Source organism: Oncorhynchus keta, chromosome 32 (assembly GCF_023373465.1).
Source record: "Oncorhynchus keta strain PuntledgeMale-10-30-2019 chromosome 32, Oket_V2, whole genome shotgun sequence".
Lineage (NCBI taxonomy): Eukaryota > Metazoa > Chordata > Actinopteri > Salmoniformes > Salmonidae > Oncorhynchus > Oncorhynchus keta.
This window is the reverse complement of record NC_068452.1, coordinates 26,824,533-26,845,660: the sequence shown is the minus strand read 5'-3', so window position 1 is coordinate 26,845,660 and position 21,128 is coordinate 26,824,533. Positions and strand designations below refer to the sequence as shown.

Below are 21,128 nucleotides of genomic sequence, written 5' to 3'. Positions count from 1 at the left end.
GAGCACCATCAGTACAGAAACAATGTTAAGACACACTTTAAACATTCAAAAGCTTTATTGAAACCTGAAACAAAACCAGACAGTAATGTGATTTTACAGGTTGGTCTTGTCTACATACTAGAATGATTCAACTACAGGTGGAAAGGACAGATAGGCACTAACCTATACATCTCTACACTAGGAAGAAACAAGCATGTGTGACAGGTTTAGAGTTCAATAGAGAAACAAGATCATGAAACTATTTTATTATATGCTCCAGCTACCGAGGGGTTGAACGATCCCACAAAATAAACAATTAAAATTACGTAACCTACATAAGTGTGTGTGTATATAAAGGTTTGAATGAACAAACTAAAGTCGAATAACGACCTCATGACAGGAAATGTCTATCCATATTTCAAAACACTGTCCTGGAAGTGATTTACTAATCACCTTTTTCAGGGAAATTCTAAATGGGAAAATAATCACGTATGTACAAACTAGCTAAAGCTGAAGAACAAAAAGCACATCTGAATGAGCTGAGAAAAGTTGTTGAGAAACGGTAGCACCTGCCTCATACACCGAAAGGCAAAATAACACATTCATACACTGAAAGACTCATTCGAAGCTCACTATACTAAGAAAGCCGGTTTGCACAATAATGAAATAACCTTTACGTTGGAGGACAATATGCTGAAAAGGTTAACTGTTGACAGCACTGGATATGTATTTTGTGGGAAAAGCAACATGAAACAAATTAAACGGCACTTCAATGAAAATGCTTTCATCACCTACAAATGTATAACTATTACATTTCAGCGTATTCCACTTCAATTGTGGTCTAACTACTCAAATGACAATCTGCATTTGTACAGCTATTTTAATGCTTAAACAAATCCTTTCAAAGCACTGATGTCAAACTGCTTGTTAGTCAGGCAAGTTCATTATTGGAATGTTGAATGTCCACAACAAATCGTCTGACTTTTTATTTTTAACGCTCACCAATCTTAACAAAACACTTTTGGATTTATGTCAGCTAAGGCCAAGATTTCAAGCACAGTACTCCAGAATCTCAACCTGACAAGCTAAATCCTAACACAACTGACTTTTCTGGTTGATGTTGGGGATTGTATGCATGTGTGGTGAGGGCTAGCCCCAGCTTTACTTCCTTTGTGAGGTTGGAGGGGGTGGGGAAGCAAACTGGAAGGGCGAGTGCCCCATTAATCCCATCATGGGCTTGGCTGGGGTAAACTTCTGGGCCATGAGGGGCTGCGGCCCTGAGGGGGGTGGAGGGGGCTTACTGGACCTGCTGACTGAACCAAACTGCCCCGCTGACTGATCTTGCCCCCCATTGCTGCTCCCGGACTTGTACTGGCTGTAGGAGGAGCTGGAGCCATAGCTGCGGCTGTCCCTCCTGTCCCTGTAGGAAGAGGACGACCTGTCCCCGGTGCGGCTGCTCCCTCCATCTCGGCTGTCGCGGCTGAAGCTGCTGCTGCTCCCCGTGCCGCTGCTGCTCCCCCGGCTGTCCTTGCTGCTTACGGTGGTGCGCATGCGCCGGTTGCACTCATCCTGATACATCAGGTTGGGGTTGCTGGCGTTGGAGCCGTTGCCACGGAAACGTGACCTGCCTCCTGCATTCCAAAGAGAGAAGATGAAGTCAGTTATAAAATGCTGCAAATACCTGGACACACTGACACTTACTGTAAAAAACTAGCTTGTTCAACGTACAATGACGAAACCTCAAGTCAACAGCCCACTGTCAATCACTTCAACAAAAATCTAGAGGGGCAACTCTTTCCCCCAAAGGCTCTCCCTCATTCTCTCACCTCCTCCACGGCCAGTGCTGACCAGTTGCAGCAGCTTGGGGTTTATGGCCTGCCGGGCCTCCTCTAGAACACGGATGAGCTCACGGGCCTGACGAAGGTTGCCCGGAGTGAAGAATGTGTAGGCTGTACCCTTGTTGGTGCTACGGGCCGTACGGCCGATACGGTGGATGTAGTCCTCAGAGGAGTTTGGGTAGTCATAATTGATGACAAATTTGACATCCTCCACATCTTGGGTTAGGAGTTGGGTAGGGAGGGTTAGTCAATGGGGAGGGAGAAGAGACAAGGACAAGTTAGGAAAAGCAGCATTGATTGATAGAAACATTTCACAACAATATGCCACCTGTGGAAAGGTCAGGGAGAGGAATGGAGAGGTCATTTATTCCTATTTTAAGATGTTTGCTTTGTGCACCAAGCAAAACTATACATGTACTTGGTACAGACAATACCCACAGACACAGATCTAACTCTGAAACCTCACTTACCTGTCTAGTGAACAATGTAATCGGTACATAATACAGAAACACTTAAATCCTACTTACCCCAACATAACTACAATACTGTAAATATTATTTGTTAACCAATACACTATGTTCCTCGAAAAATACAATGGGGTCCTCAGTATTCCAGTCACTATATATTTCAAATGCTTTTGGTCAAGCACTGAATATACCGCTTCTTCGTGACCAAAACGTTACAATAACAGCCAACCAATACCAGATAGACTAAATCATTACAAATAGGGTTTGAACATCCCCATTTTGGGTGGGGCTGAAACTCCAAATAAATAAATGGGGTACATCTGTATCCATTGGCAAAGGGTAAGATTTCTTTAAAGGGTGGAATTTAACTTTTTTTTTAAGTCTGTTTCTCATTACAGTTGACATAGGGCTCTGAAAACACTGCTGTGGGTTAAAAATGTCTCTTTCTTACGGACCGATGAGGTGGATGGGAACAGGGAAGGTGGGGTGAGGTACTTACCCTGTATTAGAGATGACTTACAAGGTTAGTGCCCTCTGTCCCCCACGACCAGTCCTGGGAGGTCTGTAGGGGTAGGAGAGTGAGGAGGACAACATGGGTCCTCCCCCCTCCCATCACTCCTCCACACATCCCTCCTAACTGGAGTGGCAGAGCCAGAAACCAGGCTGGACTGGGTCTGACACCACACCCTTGCTCTGCCTCTTCATGTCATCAGGGGCATGAATAGGGGAAATTGGGCTACTGTTTCTGTACTGTTGGGTACTTCTATGTGACTTCAGGGGTCTAAATATGGACTTCCTGTAACTACCTGTATGGTAAGCATCCTCTCCTGTTTCTAGCGAATACCTGATGTTTAATTCTAGTTTGGGGGATATTTTCTGGGGTTGTTGTTGAGATTATCCAAGGTCTTTGGTAGAAATCTGTTCAGAGGAGACAAATGGAAGAGACCCAGGGAAGTCCCCCGAGTCCTTCCCAGACTGACAGCGTGTCCAGGAGCCCAGGGGTTCAAGTGCAGTAACAAGAAACAGACACTGGGGGTGGCGATGTGGAGGTTTTGGGGAGCTAAAATACTCAACATTAAGGTACTTTGCCAGGGAAAATTAGCATTTGTAGAGGGGCGAATATAGAGATGTTGTCAGGACATGATTCTGACTGGGGTTTGCTGAGTGCAGGTAGAACGTTTCCATTTTTCTGAATCATTACTACAGGTCTGGGTTGTCTTTGCATGATGCACACAAAGAGTCATTTGATATTTGAAGTAAAGCGATGAAAGCATGAAAGATTTGGGAAGAAGGCCAAGGGATCACATGACCAAGGTCAGAATAAGCATAGGTTGAGATAGAAAGAGAATGCATCTCTAAACAGTGGACTATGAACAGGTAAATGGACAGTGTAAAGTGTGATAGATTAAGGGGTGGGCAGAGAGAAGGCGGAATAGAGAGAGACAGCGAGGGGGGTATATAGAGAGGCTCCTTCAGGCCAGGACTCCTGCCAGCCAGGACCAGACATGACGCCCGCAGAGGGAGAGGCCGGCACAGCCAGTGGTGGGGGTGTCAGGCTGCATAGGGGGCTGCAGGGGCAGTTTAGAGGGGAGCCTCCAGCAAAGCGACAAATGCTCGGCCTGCCGCCTTTTACTGTCTTCTTGTAACGCACCACTGTATCTATTAATCTCTGGGGAAAGGATTTATCTACATTTAAGACTAGCTATACTTGTATGCTAGAATTACTCGAAGAATGTTTCTGGCAAACTACTTGTCAATCAATTGATCTCCAATGATGCCAAGCCTCATTTAGTATCTTCAAAGATGTCTAACTAGGGCTTTTTGAAAACGCTCCATATTAGCAAAGGAAATGGATAAATCCTCTGAAAACATTAAAGCTGTTTAGTGAAACAAACCTGCTTAGCATTGTGTATCTATATTAGTGTCATTTATGAAAGGAACTACATATGGCGCGTTACTGTTGCAGGCTGGTGGCATAGCTTGTGGGAGGCCGCCCCCCTCTTGGCCCTCTGAGCTGACCGCCCCGCCCCAGTTTAAAATTTGGAATCCCAGCAGAACCCTTCCTCCCCCCCCTCTGTCGTCCAGGCAGTCAGTTTGCTGGAAGGGGGAGAGTTTTTTTGAGGGCTCTGTTCTGGGTTTTCGGAGAGATGTCTGTGTCTGTGATTGATAAATCAGGCCTCCTCTCCCCTGTGTTTCTCTCCGCAACCCAGGCTCGATTAGTCATGCCTAGGTCCGGCTGCAGGCTCCAGTGGGCCTGTGCGCTTCTAGTGCCGGAAGAGAGACTTGGAAACAAAACAAAAACAAAATGAAAGAAAATAAATGAACACAGAAACAAAACAAAATTTGGTTATAAAAATTGATTGCCATAAGGGGGTGCATCACTCTCCATACCCGTTATTTTAAGTTCATACTGCACACACACTGACAAAAGGTATCTCAAATTACTATATGTTTTTAGATCTACTGAATGGTTGGATTTTTCTAGCCCTGTTATTCAAGGGACCTGGCATTCCACAAAGAAAAATTAGTTCCAGAAATAAGGCATACTTCTTAAATACATACTCTGTATCTAAGAAGTACTACTGACAAGAAAGTCACACTTCATATTAAACAAAGTGGCAACAGTACTCACAGAAATCTGCTTCAATGTGTTTTGTGGAGGCCATTTCATGAATTCAATAAATCTATACATTTCTTGGGTTTCTTACATGCAATGAGGCTAGTATACTGTACATCTAAGCACAATTAGGTGTCCTACTCATAGCCCATTGAGGGAATATATATGTGTTTGTATTCATGCCGAGGGACTGTGCTTTTATTCTGAGCTCACAGTACATACCCAAACCACGTGAGGCCACATCAGTAGCAATAAGAATAGGAGCCTTGCCACTACGGAACTCTATAGAAGGAGAGAGGAAATGCCAAGAGATCAGCTGAGGGACACAAAGGAAGGTGTCACGACAACAACCAATACCAATTAGCCCTATACTAGCCCATATAATACACCTAATAAACCACGTCTTACCTGTCAGCACCCAGTCTCTCTCTGGCTGAGTCTTGTCACCATGGATACACATCGCTGGCCACCTGAGGAGTAAACCAACCTGTCAGCTTGATGATCAGAGAACTGGGAATTGTTATGAAGTAGTACAACCCCATGACCAGAAGTATTAATTAATTACTCCCCGAGTGTGTGTGTTCCTTTCCTCGCTCACCCATCACGTCTCATTCTGCGGGTCAGATCATCGCAGCGTTTCTTGGTCTCCACAAAGATGATGGTCTTGTTCTCCTTCTCAGCCATGATCTCCTCCATCAGCTGGAGCAGCCTGGGGAGAAGGAGCGCGAACATGTTAGCCAATGGAGAGTTAGTTACATCGGTCTACGACCAAGCCTCATCTACATCAACACAGTCCCATTCACTAACGCTAATGTTTCAGTGGAGTAGAGTGAAGTATTAGCCTCACTTGTTGTCCTTCTCACTCTCCGTGCACACATCCACAATCTGCAGGATGTTGTGGTTGGCGCTCAGCTCCAGGGCTCCCACGTTGATCTGGACATAGTCCTTCAGGAAGTCCTCTGCTAGCTGCCGCACGTCCTTGGGCCAGGTGGCACTCCACATCAGGGTCTGTCTGTCAGGCTGGGATGAGAGCAGCATTAGAAAATCTTGATAAAAAAACATAAGCACATTTTGCAGTAGCTAGCAGCAGTATCAGATGTTTTATTACAATATAGCAGCAGTTTGGGGATATAGACTAGGAACCACTAGCCAATTGGAATAAAGAATGTGTAGTAGTCCATCTACAGACATATACACTCAGTGTGCAAAACATTAGGAACACCATCATAATATTGAGTGGCAACCCCTTTTGCCCGCAGAACAGCCATAATTCATCAGGGCATGGACTACAAGGTGTCAAGACCGCTCCACAGGGACTCTACTGTGTTAAGTTGGTTGGATGTCCTTTGGGTGGTGGATCATTCTTGATAGACACGGGAAACAGTTGAGCGTGAAAAACTTAGCAGCGTTACAGTTCTTGACACACTCAAACCGGTGCGCCTGGCACCTACTACCATACCCCATTCAAAGGCACTTAAATATTTTGTCTTGCCCCTTGAACCTCTGAATGGTACACATACACAATCCATGTCACAATTGTCACAAGGCTTAAAAGTCCTTCTTAAACCTGTCGCCTCCCCTTCATCTACACTGATTATAGCGAATGACATCAATAAGGGGTCATAGACTGACCAGGTGAAAACTATGTAATGGAAAGAGCACAGTCCATCACTGTAAGATGTGATACTGAAATTGTACATGGTTATACTATGTAAAAGATAATGGTGCAACACTAATAAATCTAATATTATTTTATAACAAATGCGCTTTCTCCCGCATTGGATACAGTCGCTGTCCGCGGTTCTGAAACAATCTTCAGTGTGCTGTAGAATTGGCACCTTTCCTTATGTTGCTATGTGCATAATAGCAAGTTAACCAGCATATTGGGATTGAGAACAATGCGGCATAGACAGCAGCAGCAACGAAGAAACAGCCTTAACCTGATTGTCTAAGAAAATTGAGGAAACCCCAACTTAATTAGTTCTATAATCAATATCCTAACTGTTAAATGTGCCTGGCTTTATAAATCATCCGTACATAACTACAGAAATAAGACCGATCTTGCTTCTGTTGCCTGTTGGAGTGTTCGTTTCATAGCCTAATGATTCCATGAGCACCAAGCCTCATGCAATGGCAACATGTCAGATAAAGCAATTTCACAGATTCAGCTGTTTTTATTCTTTGCTATGCTACAATAAAGGCGTTACAATTGTTTTCCTGTTAGAACAGACTGGTATTACTTATTTAGTGTGGTTTACACTGTTCCAACAGGCAGAAAAATGTGATTGTAATCTCACAGCACCTGTTTGTCACACATAATATGCACGCAGCTCTCGCTCCTATACCCTCCTTTTTATTCATCTCCTTCTTATTGATATTACAATTATTAGTAATGTCGTTATCATTAGTAGGCTTTGTATAACCACTATCGAGCTGTAGGCCTAAGTGCGCATACTGTTTAGTCTTAACACCGTAACTTACTTAGGCATGTATTTCAATATATCAGTCAATCAATCAATCATTCATTCATGTCATCACACAGCATACAATACATTCATGTTTTGAAATGCAATCAAGCATTTTAGCTTTCAAATTAAATAACAAAGGGAGCTTTCAATGATTAGTCTAAACCAGGGGTCCCCAAACTTTTCCCTTCTCTGATGGGGGGCCGGTGTCAGTTTGTAACAGAAAAAGTGTGACGATCGTAGGGGAGCTTAAAAAATGTATTGTTTTCCAGAAAGCCACACATAAACAAATAACCCTTTCCAGGTTCTTTACAGAAAAAAAGTCAGGAAACAAATAATAACACTATTAATGAAATAAATAATAACTAAATAACCCTCTGAGTTCTTCACAGAAAAAACAGGAAATAAATAATAACTAAATAACTCTCTCTGGGTTCTTCATAGAAAAAAAAGCCATGGAACATTAACTTTCTGTCGTGCCATGCACAATCTTAACAGATAAAAGTTCAGCTCAGTTGTCAGAGCAGAATCTCTCTGACACATATGAGCAGTCTCTTAAAGTTCTTGTGTTCCTTCCTTATAATCCTTTTGTAGGTTCCAGTAGGCTTGTAGACACTGCTGTTTGCAGCTCTCTCTCATCAACTTCCCTGTGAAAACCACAAAAGAAGCAGGTCGAGAAACTGAACTAAGTGATACAGCACCTACACGGCACAATACATTTCACTACCAGTATGGTTGTAAAAATGGATTTTATCCCAGTAGATTTTATTATGATTATATTTGTTTATGCTCAGAATGACTCATTCAAGTCAGAAAAGTGAGCTTACCTATGTATGTTCATCAGTGTGAACTGTGGGCCTGCATCTGGCTGGTGAGAAGTTGAATATCAGGTTCCATTCTAGTTACAGCCAGTCTCAAGCACTGATGCAAATGTTCATCTGTCAATCTTGATCTCATCGGGGTTTTCAGCAGTTTCATGCGAGAAAAGGTTTTCTCGCAGATATACGTGCTTCCAAAAACTGTGGACATTTTCATTGCGTGTTTCTTGATGTTTGGATATGTGTCGTTTGGGAGGGCGGCATAGAAGTCAATGAGACTGTTGGGCTTGAATGCGTCTTTCAGAACATCACAGTTCTGTAACTCAGCCAACTCAAACTGATATGAAGGCTGGGCTTCATCAATGTCGGCAACAAAGGGGTTCTGAAAAAGACGGATTTCTTTTGCATGAACATGTAGTTCACTGAATCGCACACCGATCTCCGCCTTCAGCATTTCCAGTGCTTCCACGCACTTTTCAGCTGGGAACGGGACCGCTGGGTTCTCTGTCGACAGGTTTTGGGTAGCAGGAAGATGGACGAAGTTGCGCTTTTTCACTTGTTCCAAAAGCAGCGCTAATTTCACCTCAAATGCTTTTATGTGTGAATACATGTCGCAAATGAGTTTCCCCTCGCCTTGTAGCTGCAAGTTAAGGCTGTTAAGTATTTCTGTCACGTCTGTTAAAAATGCGAGGTGCCATTTCCATTCTGGGTCGATCAGCTCTGGGACCGTTTTGTCTTTTAAATGAAGAAATGCGTTAATTTCGGGTAGCAGCTCGCATCTTTCTTCTCGGGACACACCTCCTCCGCGACAGCATCCATACATTTCTTAACAAACTCTCCGTCAGTGAAAGGCTTACCGCTTCTTGCTATCAGTTTAGCAACCCGAAAGCTGGCCCGAACGGATGCCTGGTTCAGCTGAGCTTGGCGTACAAATGTATTCTGCTGAGATAGTAGTCCACTTTTTAGCTTTGAGAGTTTGTCTGCTCGTATTTGGCCTTGCAAGCTATCGTACTTGTCTTTGTGACGGGATTCATAGTGTCGGCGAAGATTGTATTCTTTGAATACCGCCACCGTCTCTTGACAGATGAGACAAACAGCCTTTTCTTTGCATTGAACAAAAAAATAATCGTTGTCCACTGCAGGTTAAATACCCTGCATTCTGAATCAATTTTTCTCTTACCTAACCTTTTCGCCATTATTCCGTTCTCTCTTTGACAGGGCCGGGCCTAGGATTTTTTTTCTGGAGGCCAAATAGGAAAAAAATTCGATAGCGTCTCTGGTATTGTTCAGAGGGCCGGGCCAAATGTGCTGACGGGCCGTATCCGGCCCGCGGGCCGTAGTTTGGTGACCACTGGTCTAAACAATAAATAAAACGCAATTTACGAATGCATGAAACTGTTTTTAGTCTGCTGTAATAAAGGCTTTATATATTTTTCCCCCGTTAGATCAGTTTCTGTTTACGCAGTTCCAAATGGTCAGAAAATGTAATAATATTGTAATCTAACAGCAACTGTTCTAACCAATTTATTGATGTGATTACGATAGGCTATAGGTCAGGCCCTATTGGTCACATGCATGCGATGCTTACATGTTTCACTTAAACTTCTTAGGGATCGGCGCCCCGTCAACAGGACAGTTGTAAATCATGCAGCGCCTTGTGTCGCCATTGCAGATTTTAGAGAAAAACAACAAATGTCAGTACATACAAGTGTCTTATATCGGCTGAAAGCTTAAATTCTTGTTAATATAGTACAGTAGCTATTACTGCGGGACAAAATGCCATGCTATTGTTTGAGGAGAGCTCCTAACAACAAAACACTTTTTTCACCGCGTTAGGTTTGATAAATTCACCTCTGAAGGTGAAATGTGTACTTCCATTCTGAAATCTTGCTCTGGTTTATCATCCAAAGGGTCCCAGAGATAACATGAAGTGTAATTTTGTTAGATAAAAATCATTTTTCATATCCTAAAAAGGTCCATATAGCATGTATGATTGATTTTGTATTTCCACTTGTTTAATTTGCAAAGAAAAGGATCTGTGAAAATCTCATCCTAAACGTTGTTTCAACCAGTCAAATCACGTTAATATGTATTCCTCAGAGACCCTACAACGTAACAAGACTTCACTATATTATTAGGGGTGTAGTATATCCTATAGGACACCATATTTGGTCAGAGAGCGACACCTTCATGGCACGCCGATGACACGGGCGATCTTCACTTGAACGACTCTAACTTTGTCAAATAAGCACCAATCGGAGTCAAACAAAGCTAGCTAGATAGCCAATGAGCTGGGCTTTATGTGAGTAGATTTTATGATATTCTTGCAGAAAAATGTCATATGAAAAAATGGCATATGAAAGCAAATGTCTCCTTCACGATTGGCCCAAATGTACTTGGATGACTTCACACTAAATGTCATGTAGTTTGCTCATACTTCAAGTTATCCATCTGAAACTTTGCACATACACTGCTGTCATCTTGTGGACACCATCGGAATTACAACCAGAGTGATGGCTGGAAGTGCGAGCTTTCTGTTGCATTTCAAAATGGTGGTAGATTTTTTCTTTGTATTTTCTTTTACCAGATCTATTCTGCTATATTCTCTTACATTCAATTCACATTTCTACAAACTTCAAGGTGTTTCCTTTCAAATGGTACCAAGAAAATGCATATCCTTGCTTCAGGGCCTGAGCTAAAGACAGTTAGATTTGGGTATGTCATTTAGGCAAAAATTGAAAAAAGGGGGCTATCCCTAAAAGAGCGAGGGTTGAGGGAATATTTTTCCTAAACAAATTAGGGATTTCGGTAACAGAACTTTCGGTCAGAAACTAAATTGCTGAAATTACATTACAGCATGGACAGCGCAATTAACACTTGCTGTGCTGTGGTGCCTTTTTGCTACATTAGGGAGGAAAGCGAGACAATGTGCGCCAGTCATGTGTCTTAATTATTTAATCAAACAGTTTACTTAAAGCATCAGACAAGCTCAGTGCATACAGTGACTTGCAAAAGTATTCATCCCCCTTGGCGTTTTTCCTATTTTGTTGCATTACAACCTGTAATTTAAATAGATTTTTATTTGGATTTCATGTAATGGACATACACAAAATAGTCCAAATTGGTGAAGTGAATTTTTAAAAATTACTTATTTAAAAAGATTCAAAAGAACACAAAACAGAAAAGTGGTTTGTGCATATGCATTCACCCCCTTTGTTATGAAGCCCCTAAATAGGATCTGGTGCAACCAATTACCGTCAGAAGTCACATAATTAGTTAAAAAAAGTCCACCTGTGGGCAATCTAAGTGTCACATGATCTCAGTATATATACACACCTGTTCTGAAAGTCTCCAGAGCCTACAACACCACTAAGCAAGCGGTGCCATGAAGACAAAGGAGCTCTCTAAACAGGTCAGGGACAAAGTTGTGGAGAAGTACAGATCAGGGTTGGGTTATAAAAAAATATCAGAAACTTTGAACATCCCACGGAGCACCATGAAATCCGTTATTTAATTTTTTTTTTAAAGAATATGGCACCACAAGAGGGCCGCCCACCAAAACTCACAGACCAGGCAAGGAGGGCATTAATCAGAGACAACAAAGAGACCAACGATAACCCTGAAGGAGCTGCAAAGCTCCACAGCTGAGATTGGAGTATCTGTCCATAGGACAAGTTTAAGCAGTACACTCCACAGAGCTGGGATTTACGGAAGAGTGGCTAGAAAAAAAAATCTTAAAGAAAAAATAAGCAAACACGTTTGGAGTTCGCCAAAAGGCATGTGGGAGACTCCCCAAACATACAGAAGAAGGTACTCTGGTCAGTTGAGACTAAAATGTAGCTTTTTGGCCATCAAGGAAAACGCTATGTCTGGCGCAAATCTCATCACCACGAGAACACCATCCACACAGTGAAGCATGGTGGTGGCAGAATCATGCTGTGGGGAAGTTTTTCATCTGCAGGGACTGGGAAACTGGTCAGAATTGAAGGAATGACGGATGGCACTAAATTTAGGGAAATTCTTGAGGGAAACCTGTTTCAGTCTTCCAGAGCTTTGAGACTGGGACGGAGGTTTACCTTCCAGCAGGACAATGACCCTAAGCATACTGCTGAAGCAACATTCAAGTGGTTTAAGGGGAAACATTTAAATGTCTTGGAATGGCCTAGCCAAATGCCAGACCTCAATCCAATTGAGAATCTGTGGTATGACTTAAAGATAGCTATACACCAGCGGAACCCATTCAACTTGAAGGAGCTAGAGCAGTTTAGCCTTGAATGGGCAAAAATCCCAGTGGCTAGATGGCCAAATCCCAGTGGCCAAGCTTATAGAGACATAAGAGACTTGCAGCTGTAATTTCTGCAAAAGGTGGTTCTACACAAATTGACTCGGAATAGTTATGCACGCTCAAGTTCTGTTTTTTGGGGTCTTATTTCTTGTTTGTTTAACAATAAAACAGATTTTGCGTCTCCAAAGTGGTAGGCATGTTGTGTAAATCAAATTACACAAACCCCCCAAAAATCCATTTTAATTCCAGGTTGTAAGGCAACAAAAAATGCCAAGGGGGGTGAATACTGTCGCAAGCCACTGTATGTAGTTGAGTTTATTCAAACACAGTGTGTGTATCTACACTGCTCAAAAAAATAAAGGGAACACTTAAACAACGCAATGTAACTCCAAGTCAATCACACTTCTGTGAAATCAAACTGTCCACTTTGGAAGCAACACTGATTGACAATACATTTCACATGCTGTTGTGCAAATGGAATAGACAACAGGTGGAAATTATAGGCAATTAGCAAGACACCCCCAATAAAGGAGTGGTTCTGCAGGTGGGGACCACAGACCACTTCTCAGTTCCTATGCTTCCTGGCTGATGTTTTGGTCACTTTTGAATACTGGCGGTGCTTTCACTCTAGTGGTAGCATGAGACGGAGTCTTACAACCCACACAAGTGGCTCAGGTAGTGCAGCTCATCCAGGATGGCACATCAATGCGAGCTGTGGCAAGAAGGTTTGCTGTGTCTGTCAGCGTAGTGTCCAGAGCATGGAGGTGCTACCAGGAGACAGGCCAGTACATCAGGAGACGTGGAGGAGGCCGTAGGAAGGCAACAACCCAGCAGCAGGACCGCTACCTCCGCCTTTGTGCAAGGAGAAGCACTGCTAGAGCCCTGCAAAATTACCTCCAGCAGGCCACAAATGTGCATGTGTCTGCTCAAACGGTCAGAAACAGACTCCATGAGGGTGGTATGAGGGCCCGATGTCTACAGGTGGGGGTTGTGCTTACAGCCCAACACCGTGCAGGACGTTTTTCATTTGCCAGAGAACACCAAGATTGGCAAATTCGCTACTGGCGCCCTGTGCTCTTCACAGATAAAAGCAGGTTCACACTGAGCACATGTGACAGACGTGACAGTCTGGAGATGCCGTGAAGAACGTTCTGCTGCCTGCAACATCCTCTAGCATGACCGGTGGGTCAGTCATGGTGTGGGGTGGCATTTCTTTGGGGGGCTGCACAGCCCTCCATGTGCTCGCCAGAGGTAGCCCGACTGCCATTATGTACCGAGATGAGATCCTCAGACCTCTTGTGAGACCAATGCTAGACCTCATGTGGCTTGAGTGTGTCAGCAGTTCCTGCAAGAGGAAGGCATTGATGCTATGGACCGCCCGTTCCCCAGACCTGAATCCAATTGAGCACATCTGGGACATCATGTCTTGTTCCATCCACCAACGCCACGTTGCACCACAGACTGTCCAGGAGTTGGCGGATGCTTTAGTCCAGGTCTGGGAGGAGATCCCTCAGGAGACCATCCGCCAGCTCATCTGGAGCATGCCCAGGCGTTGTAGGGAGGTCATACAGACACGTGGAGGCCACACACACTACTGAGCCTCATTTTGACTTGTTTTAAGGACATTACATCAAAGTTGGATCAGCCTTTAGTGTGGTTTTCCACTTTCATTTTGAGTGTGACTCCAAATCCAGACCTCCATGGGTTGATAAATTTGATTTCCATTGATAATTTGTGTGATTTTGTTGTCAGCACATTCAACAATGTAAAGAAAAAAGTATTTCATAAGAATATTTCATTCATTCAGATCTAGGATATGTTATTTTAGTGTTCCCTTTATTTTTTTGAGCAGTGTATATATGGAAAATTAAGTTAAAACATTTCGACCAATCAATTGGTCGAAGGAACATGACGACTCTCGGTCAATCAATATTTGTTTTGTAGTGAGGGACAGCCCTACTCGGTGTATATGGTCTTAGGCAGGCCTGAAATGCGTCAATGTGTAGCTAATGCATTGGAAAGAGGTGAGGTAATAACAGCTGTAAAATGAGGGTCACTTTGCTTGAGTGACTAGAGAACCCTGCTCACCCTAATCTGGTCAACAATCTTGCGGATCTGAGGCTCAAAGCCCATGTCCAGCATCCTGTCAGCCTCGTCCAGCACCAAGTAGGTGCAGCGCCGTAGGTTGGTCTTCCCTGCCTCCAGGAAGTCAATGAGACGACCCGGGGTGGCGATGCAGATCTCAACACCTGGGAGGGAGAAATAGAGCAGGGTAGATTTCTCTGGTTTAGACAGACATGCGCAATGGAAAAGAGTATGGATTTTCTTCAGCATATAGGTTATAGTGACTAGTGTGTAGGCCTTATTCCAGAGGAGCCTCGTTACCTCTCTCCAGGTCACGGATCTGGGGTGCCTTGGGAGCTCCCCCGTAGACACAGGTGCTCTTGATGCGTGATGACTTGCCGTATTCATGCGCCACTTGCTGAACCTGCTGGGCCAGCTCTCGAGTTGGTGCCAGAACCAAACACTGCACAGAGACAGGACAGGGATAGAAAAAAACACTCCCTGAATATAATACATTTTTGAAGTGGCTGATATCCATACATCTGAACAATTATAGGAAACATGCTGTAAGATTCATCCAAAATGGATTACTTACGATTGGTCCATCTCCTCTTTCTAGGTAGGGCTGGTGGTTAATGTGCACAATGGCAGGCAGGAGATACTGAGGAGATACAACAACAAGGGGATAAATGCCCCACATCAAGCAGGAGATATTAATTATAGAAGGAAGTAGAGCCCGATCAATTCCACCGTAACCAATATTCAATGAATAGGATGAGAAAAGGGACACTTGTGGACATTCTCATGATGTGCCATTACTGTCACAATGTAAGAAATCAATATTTGCAGCATATTTCTTAGACAATTACTCTTTTGGATGGCCATTTCTAAAAAGTCAGTATGGAAAATGTTCACATTAATTTGTCCACTGTAAAACAGTATATCTGCAGGTATATCATATTGGTACGTTTTGCCCCCTCAAAAAATCTTAATCGGTATCGGACCCCCAAAAACACATATCGGTCAGGCTCTAGAATGCAGACAAGATAACTGAGGATATTGTATGGCAGTCAACACAGGGGTATGTGTAAAAACGGGCAGAAAGAAATTAATAAAAATGTCTACAGATATGAACAGTGTGCATGCTGCTATTGTTCGTAAGTGTTGCTGTAACTTTTTGTTCATCCTGTTCTGTTAATGTGAATGTATGATGACGGAGCTACAGCTGCATCTCACCGATAAGGTTTTCCCAGAACCTGTCTGTGCGATGCCCACCATGTCCCTGCCACTCAGGGCCAGAGGGAAGCCTTGTGCCTGGATAGCTGTGGGCTCCTTAAAGTTCTGCTGCATCAGCACATCCATCACATACTCTGGGTGAAGTGGATAAGAACATCTTATAAGCATAACTAAATAACTATAAATTGCATCGGTTAACAAAACTAAGGTTCAGTTGTCCACATCACCAGCCAGAATAGATTTTTCCCCAGAGGTGAAAACGATATGCATACTCACAATGACGCCAGGGCAGTTCAGTTGTACTGAAAAGATTTTGTACTTACGGGGAAAATGGGCCTGGGAGAAGCTACTGACAGGCTTCGGGCAGCCTGACCCCCTGATAGTGATCTCCTTCTTCCTGCGAAACTCCTCCAAGTCATACTGAAAGACAGAAAACAATATCTGTCCACCAATAGTGTCAAGGATGGCACATCTGGCAACAACTGCAGAATAAGTCAATAAGAGTGTAGGGCAGTGCTGTTCAATCTTAGTGGAGACCAAGAGTGTGCAGACTGCCCAGCACAAATAAAACAGATTCACTAAAAATCGAACCCTTGATTAGTTGAATCAGATGTCATAGTTGGCCTTCTGGAATGTGCTGTAAGAAATGCACACACACACTTGTGGTTCTCCATGACTGAAGCACACTGGTGTGGGGAAATACCTGGCTCATGCGCTGAACATCTGGATGTTCATTGTAAAAGTTCTTCTCAAACTTTGGAAGCTCGTTTAGGTCCCATTTCTTCTTGCGCAAACGCTCCCCTGGGTTCCCAAACTTCTTGTTAGAAGGGGGACCTCTGCTAGACCCAAAACGAGGACTCCTAACAAGATGACAAGCACATAGATTAGTATTTGAATACCTCAAGCTAGACTCACTGTACACAACATTTGCCAAGAACAGAAATAATTGGAGGGATCACATTTTGTCCATTGGTCCCAAAGGGTATGAAGAGGATTACATAGCAAGCTAGCTAAGTAGCTGGTCTTTATAGATTCTTTGTAGCAATCCATCTTTGGTTAGATATTCTTGTTAGCTAAAGTGAATAGAGATATAGCCATCTTGACTGGAAACACGATGTCGAATTGTAATTGAATTCTACGTCGGCCAAAAATGTGTGTTTGGGTCAGGAACGTTTCCACTCACAACCTCTACAAACCAGCATGTTGAATAGAATGACATTGAAACATAATCTACCGGTTACCACTGTTGGTCCATTTCACAGTGGGAATGCAAGACAATGGAAAGTATTCAGACCCCTTGATTTTGTTACGTTACAGCCTTATTCTAAAATCAATCTACACACAATACCCCATAATGACAAAGAGAAAACTGTTTTTGAGAAATGTTTGCTAATTTAGACAACGTAAAAAACAGAAATACCTTATTGATATAAGTATTTAGACCCTTTGCTATGAGACTCGAAACTGAGCTCAGGTCAAATCAAATCAAATGTTATTTGTAACATGCACCGAATACAACAGTTATAACAGACCTTACAGTTATTATTATAGACCTTACAGTGAAATTCTTACTTACAAGCCCTTAACCAACAATGCAGTTAAGAATACACCTAAACAAATTAAGATAGGTATAAGATAGGTATAACTAATAATTAAAGAGCAGCAGTAAATAACAATAGAGGAGATATATACGGGAGATAAATAACAATACGAGGAGATATATACGGGGGTACTGGTACAGAGTCAACGCGCGGGGGCACCGGTGTCGAGGTAATTGAGGTAATATGTACATGTAGGTAGAGTTATTAAGGTGACAAGTTAGAGTTATTAGATTCCTGTGTGAATCTAAGTGTGCGTTCTCTAATTCTCTCCTTTCTTTCTTTCTCTCTCTCGGAGGACCTGAGCCCTAGGACCATGCCCCAGGACTACCTGACATGATGACTCCTTGCTGTCCCCAGTCCACCTGGCTGTGCTGCTGCTCCAGTTTAAACTGTTCTGCCTTGTTATTATTGGACCATGCTGGTCATTTATGAACATTTGAACATGTTGGCCATGTTCTGTTATAATCTCCACCCGGCACAGCCAGAAGAGGACTGGCCACCCCACATAGCCTGGTTCCTCTCTAGGTTTCTTCCTAGGTTTTGGCCTTTCTTGGGAGTTTTTCCTAGCCACCGTGCTTCTACACCTGCATTGCTTGATGTTTGGGGTTTTAGGCTGGGTTTCTGTACAGCACTTTGAGATATCAGCTGATGTACGAAGGGCTATAATATAAATAAATTTGATTTGATATGGATTTGACAATGCATAGATAATAACAGAGTAGTAGCAGCGTAGAAGGGGGGGCAATGCAAATAGACTGGGTAGCCATTTGCATCCTGTTTCCATTGATCATCCTTGAGATGTTTCTACAACTTGATTGGAGTCCACCTGTGGTAAATTGAATTGATTGGACATGATCTGTAAAGGCACACACCTGTCTATATAAGGTCCCACAGTTAACAGTGCATGTCAGAGTAAAAAACAAAACAATCAATGAGGTTGAAGGAATTGTCCGTAGAGCTCTGAGACAGGATTGTGTTGGGGCACAGATCTGGGGAAGGGTACCAAAACATTCCTGCAGCATTGAAGGTCCCCAAGAACACAGTGGCCTCCCTCATTCTTAAATGGAATAAGTTTGGAGCCACCAAGACTGTTCCTAGAGCTGGGCGCCCAGGCCAGACTGAGCAATCGGGGGAGAAGGGCCTTGGTCAGGAGGTGACCAAGAACCCAATGGTCACTGACAGAACTCCAGAGTTCCTCTGTGGAGATGGGAGAACCTTCCAGAATGACAACCATCTCTGCAGCACTCCACCAATCAGGCCTTTATGGTAGAGTGGCTGGACAGAAGCCACTCTTCAGTAAAAGGCACATGACAGCCTGCTTAGTTTGCCAAACGGCACCTAAAGGATGCAGACCATGAGAAACGGGATTCTCTGGTCTGATGAATCCAACATTGAACTCTTTGGCCTGAAGTCAAGCGTCGGGTCTGGATGAAACCCGGCACCATCCCTTCGGTGAAGCATGGTGGTGGCAGCATCCTGCTGCGGGAATGTTTTTCAGTGGCAGGGACTGGGACACTAGTCAGGATCAAGAAAGGATGAACGGAGCAAAGTACAGAGAGATCCTTGATTTAAACCTGCTCAGGTGATAGAAATCTGAACGCACTACCAACGCTTTGAAAAGTTAGCGTATGCTTTCCTATGGATATATTGTCGACTCTCACATTCCTACCTGCAAAAGAACCAACCGGTAAAGTAAGCTAAAATATAATTTCATTCAACATTCTGGCTTGCAGAGGTCGTATGAGGAAACTTTCCTGACTCAAACGCTAATTTATGCCGACGTAGAAATCAATGCAATTTATCTTCGGGTTTCCAGGTAAATGGCGAACTGCCTGACTTACCCCCTGTCGCGACCGCGGTCCCTGTCTCGATCTCCATACGATGAACCGCCCCTCATTTTAGAAACCACTTGACTTCTACCGAGCTAGTTAGTTGGCTAAATATATATATATAATATATTTCTCCGTTGGAACAGGGGCAAGGTTTTGCAGACAAGCCTTAAATTCTCGCGTTCAAAATGTCAAGCGATCAACGTTACAGTAACTCTAGCTAGTTAAGGCCCTTATTGTGTTAACATTAGCTGGCTAGCTATACAAAAATGTGAAACTGACATTTGTTTAAATACTATTGAACGAACGTGTATAAAGTGTTATTTTTGACAAATGAACACGTATCTAGTTTTTGTTTTTACTACAAACTAACGCAAACAGGTGATAGCTAAACGTCTCAAACTGCAACCAAATATTTATATACGCTGCAGCGAGTGTTGTTATTAGCTTGAGCTAGCTAGAATTCTTCTTCTATGGTATTACGGCGGTCCACAAACAACGTTGGAGGTGCATGCCTGCACCTACTGGATGGGGGGAAAACTGATAAGCTTTAACGTAAAAATAATATGGAGAAAGGAAGGGTGAAAAAAATATACTTATAATATTCAAATGTAAATAAAACAAACTGTACTCCTTCAGTCTGATTCGAATGTATATTCAGATCCCTACAAAGGTTCAGTATATTCATTCAGTATTCCCTGTAACATTTAGGCTGTAAAGTCCTGGAGATCCAGAAATATGTTTGCCGAGGTCTAGTTTCTTCAAATTGTTTTAAAAAAAAATTATTAGTTTGTCCAGTGCAATTTTTCACTTGCGCAATAAATGCAACAAAGTCTACCTTCTTCACTGTTAGTGTTTCGGGATCCTTCTCCTAAACTGCATTCACTGCAGGCTGTGGGGCATCCACTGCCATCTTATCTCCCCTCTCTCTTTCAGCTATTTTCACTGCCTCCACATAGGAGACCTCCTGGATAGCCCTGATCCTAGCTACTGCGACCTCCTTCATCCTTACAGGGCACTCCAGGAACTTGGGAGCGTGATTCCCATCACAAATACAGCAATGTGCTTCATCTGACTCTTCAACTACAACATATTTATTCATTCGACAAACACTTGTCATGTGTCCATTTTTTTAAACAATTGTAACACTGTAGCAGTTTCTGTAGATACAGTCTCACCACATGTTTCACATACCCAAGTTTTACATGAGTCGGGAGAAACGCTTGATCAAAAGACAATAACAATAGGCTTTCCTTTCTTTCGATCTATCATTTGGGTCAGACGACGTGCATCTACCACTTCAGATGTCCTACTCGGAAAATCATAGCTTTCCACATCATACGTTGATAGTTTGTAGAGCCACATCGCTTCCTCCCTTTGTTCTTGTGACACACACAAAATCAACAACATACCACTTCTGGTCATGCTGACCGACTACACTTTTTCCAATACGTCCTTTACCATCTTTGAGACCACAAGCGGGTTACCCAAAAAACATCCTTGCTGGTGAAACGCACTCCGACAATAAATGTATCTTCATTTCCAACTAGCCCTTTTAGCTCCATTCTTCTTTCTCACCGTTGTCCACCTATCATTCTCACCAACTCCACTCGCTTCAACAAAATCAAACATTGCATCTGCTTCTGGCATTACACAACCTGCCACGACTAGGATAGATTGTAATTCATCCACCTTCGGTATTCCTCCACTCCGTGAGCCTTTGTCCTTCTCGTCCTCTCATTATAGGTAGCTAACAACGCCATTCCCTCAAGCCCTTGTCCTTGTTCTTCCAGCTCGCCATCCAGATCCATTGGAAACAAATTACCCCTCATTGACTCTGCTTCCCCTGTGCTAGCTAGAGTTCTTCTTTAAATTTGTATTGTATTGGCGGATCGCAACCACTGAAAGGTAAATGCACCGCCATCTACA

At 43.1% G+C, this 21,128-nt stretch overlaps 1 protein-coding gene across 1 annotated transcript; it reads right to left on the bottom strand.

Annotated features, from left to right (window-relative positions):
- Positions 1–36: 36 nt before the first annotated feature.
- On the bottom strand, positions 37–19,687 carry ddx17 (DEAD-box helicase 17). Its single transcript, XM_035747725.2, has 13 exons — positions 19,212–19,687; positions 16,473–16,629; positions 16,093–16,189; positions 15,770–15,903; positions 15,129–15,194; positions 14,855–14,996; positions 14,558–14,718; positions 5,749–5,921; positions 5,500–5,610; positions 5,310–5,371; positions 5,124–5,183; positions 1,806–2,033; positions 37–1,610 (listed from the first exon to the last, which is right to left on the bottom strand). The coding sequence occupies exons 1-13, from the start codon at positions 19,265–19,267 to the stop codon at positions 1,141–1,143; spliced, it is 1,917 nt and encodes a 638-aa protein (XP_035603618.1). The 5' UTR covers positions 19,268–19,687; the 3' UTR covers positions 37–1,140.
- Between the last annotated feature and the right edge of the window lie 1,441 nt (positions 19,688–21,128).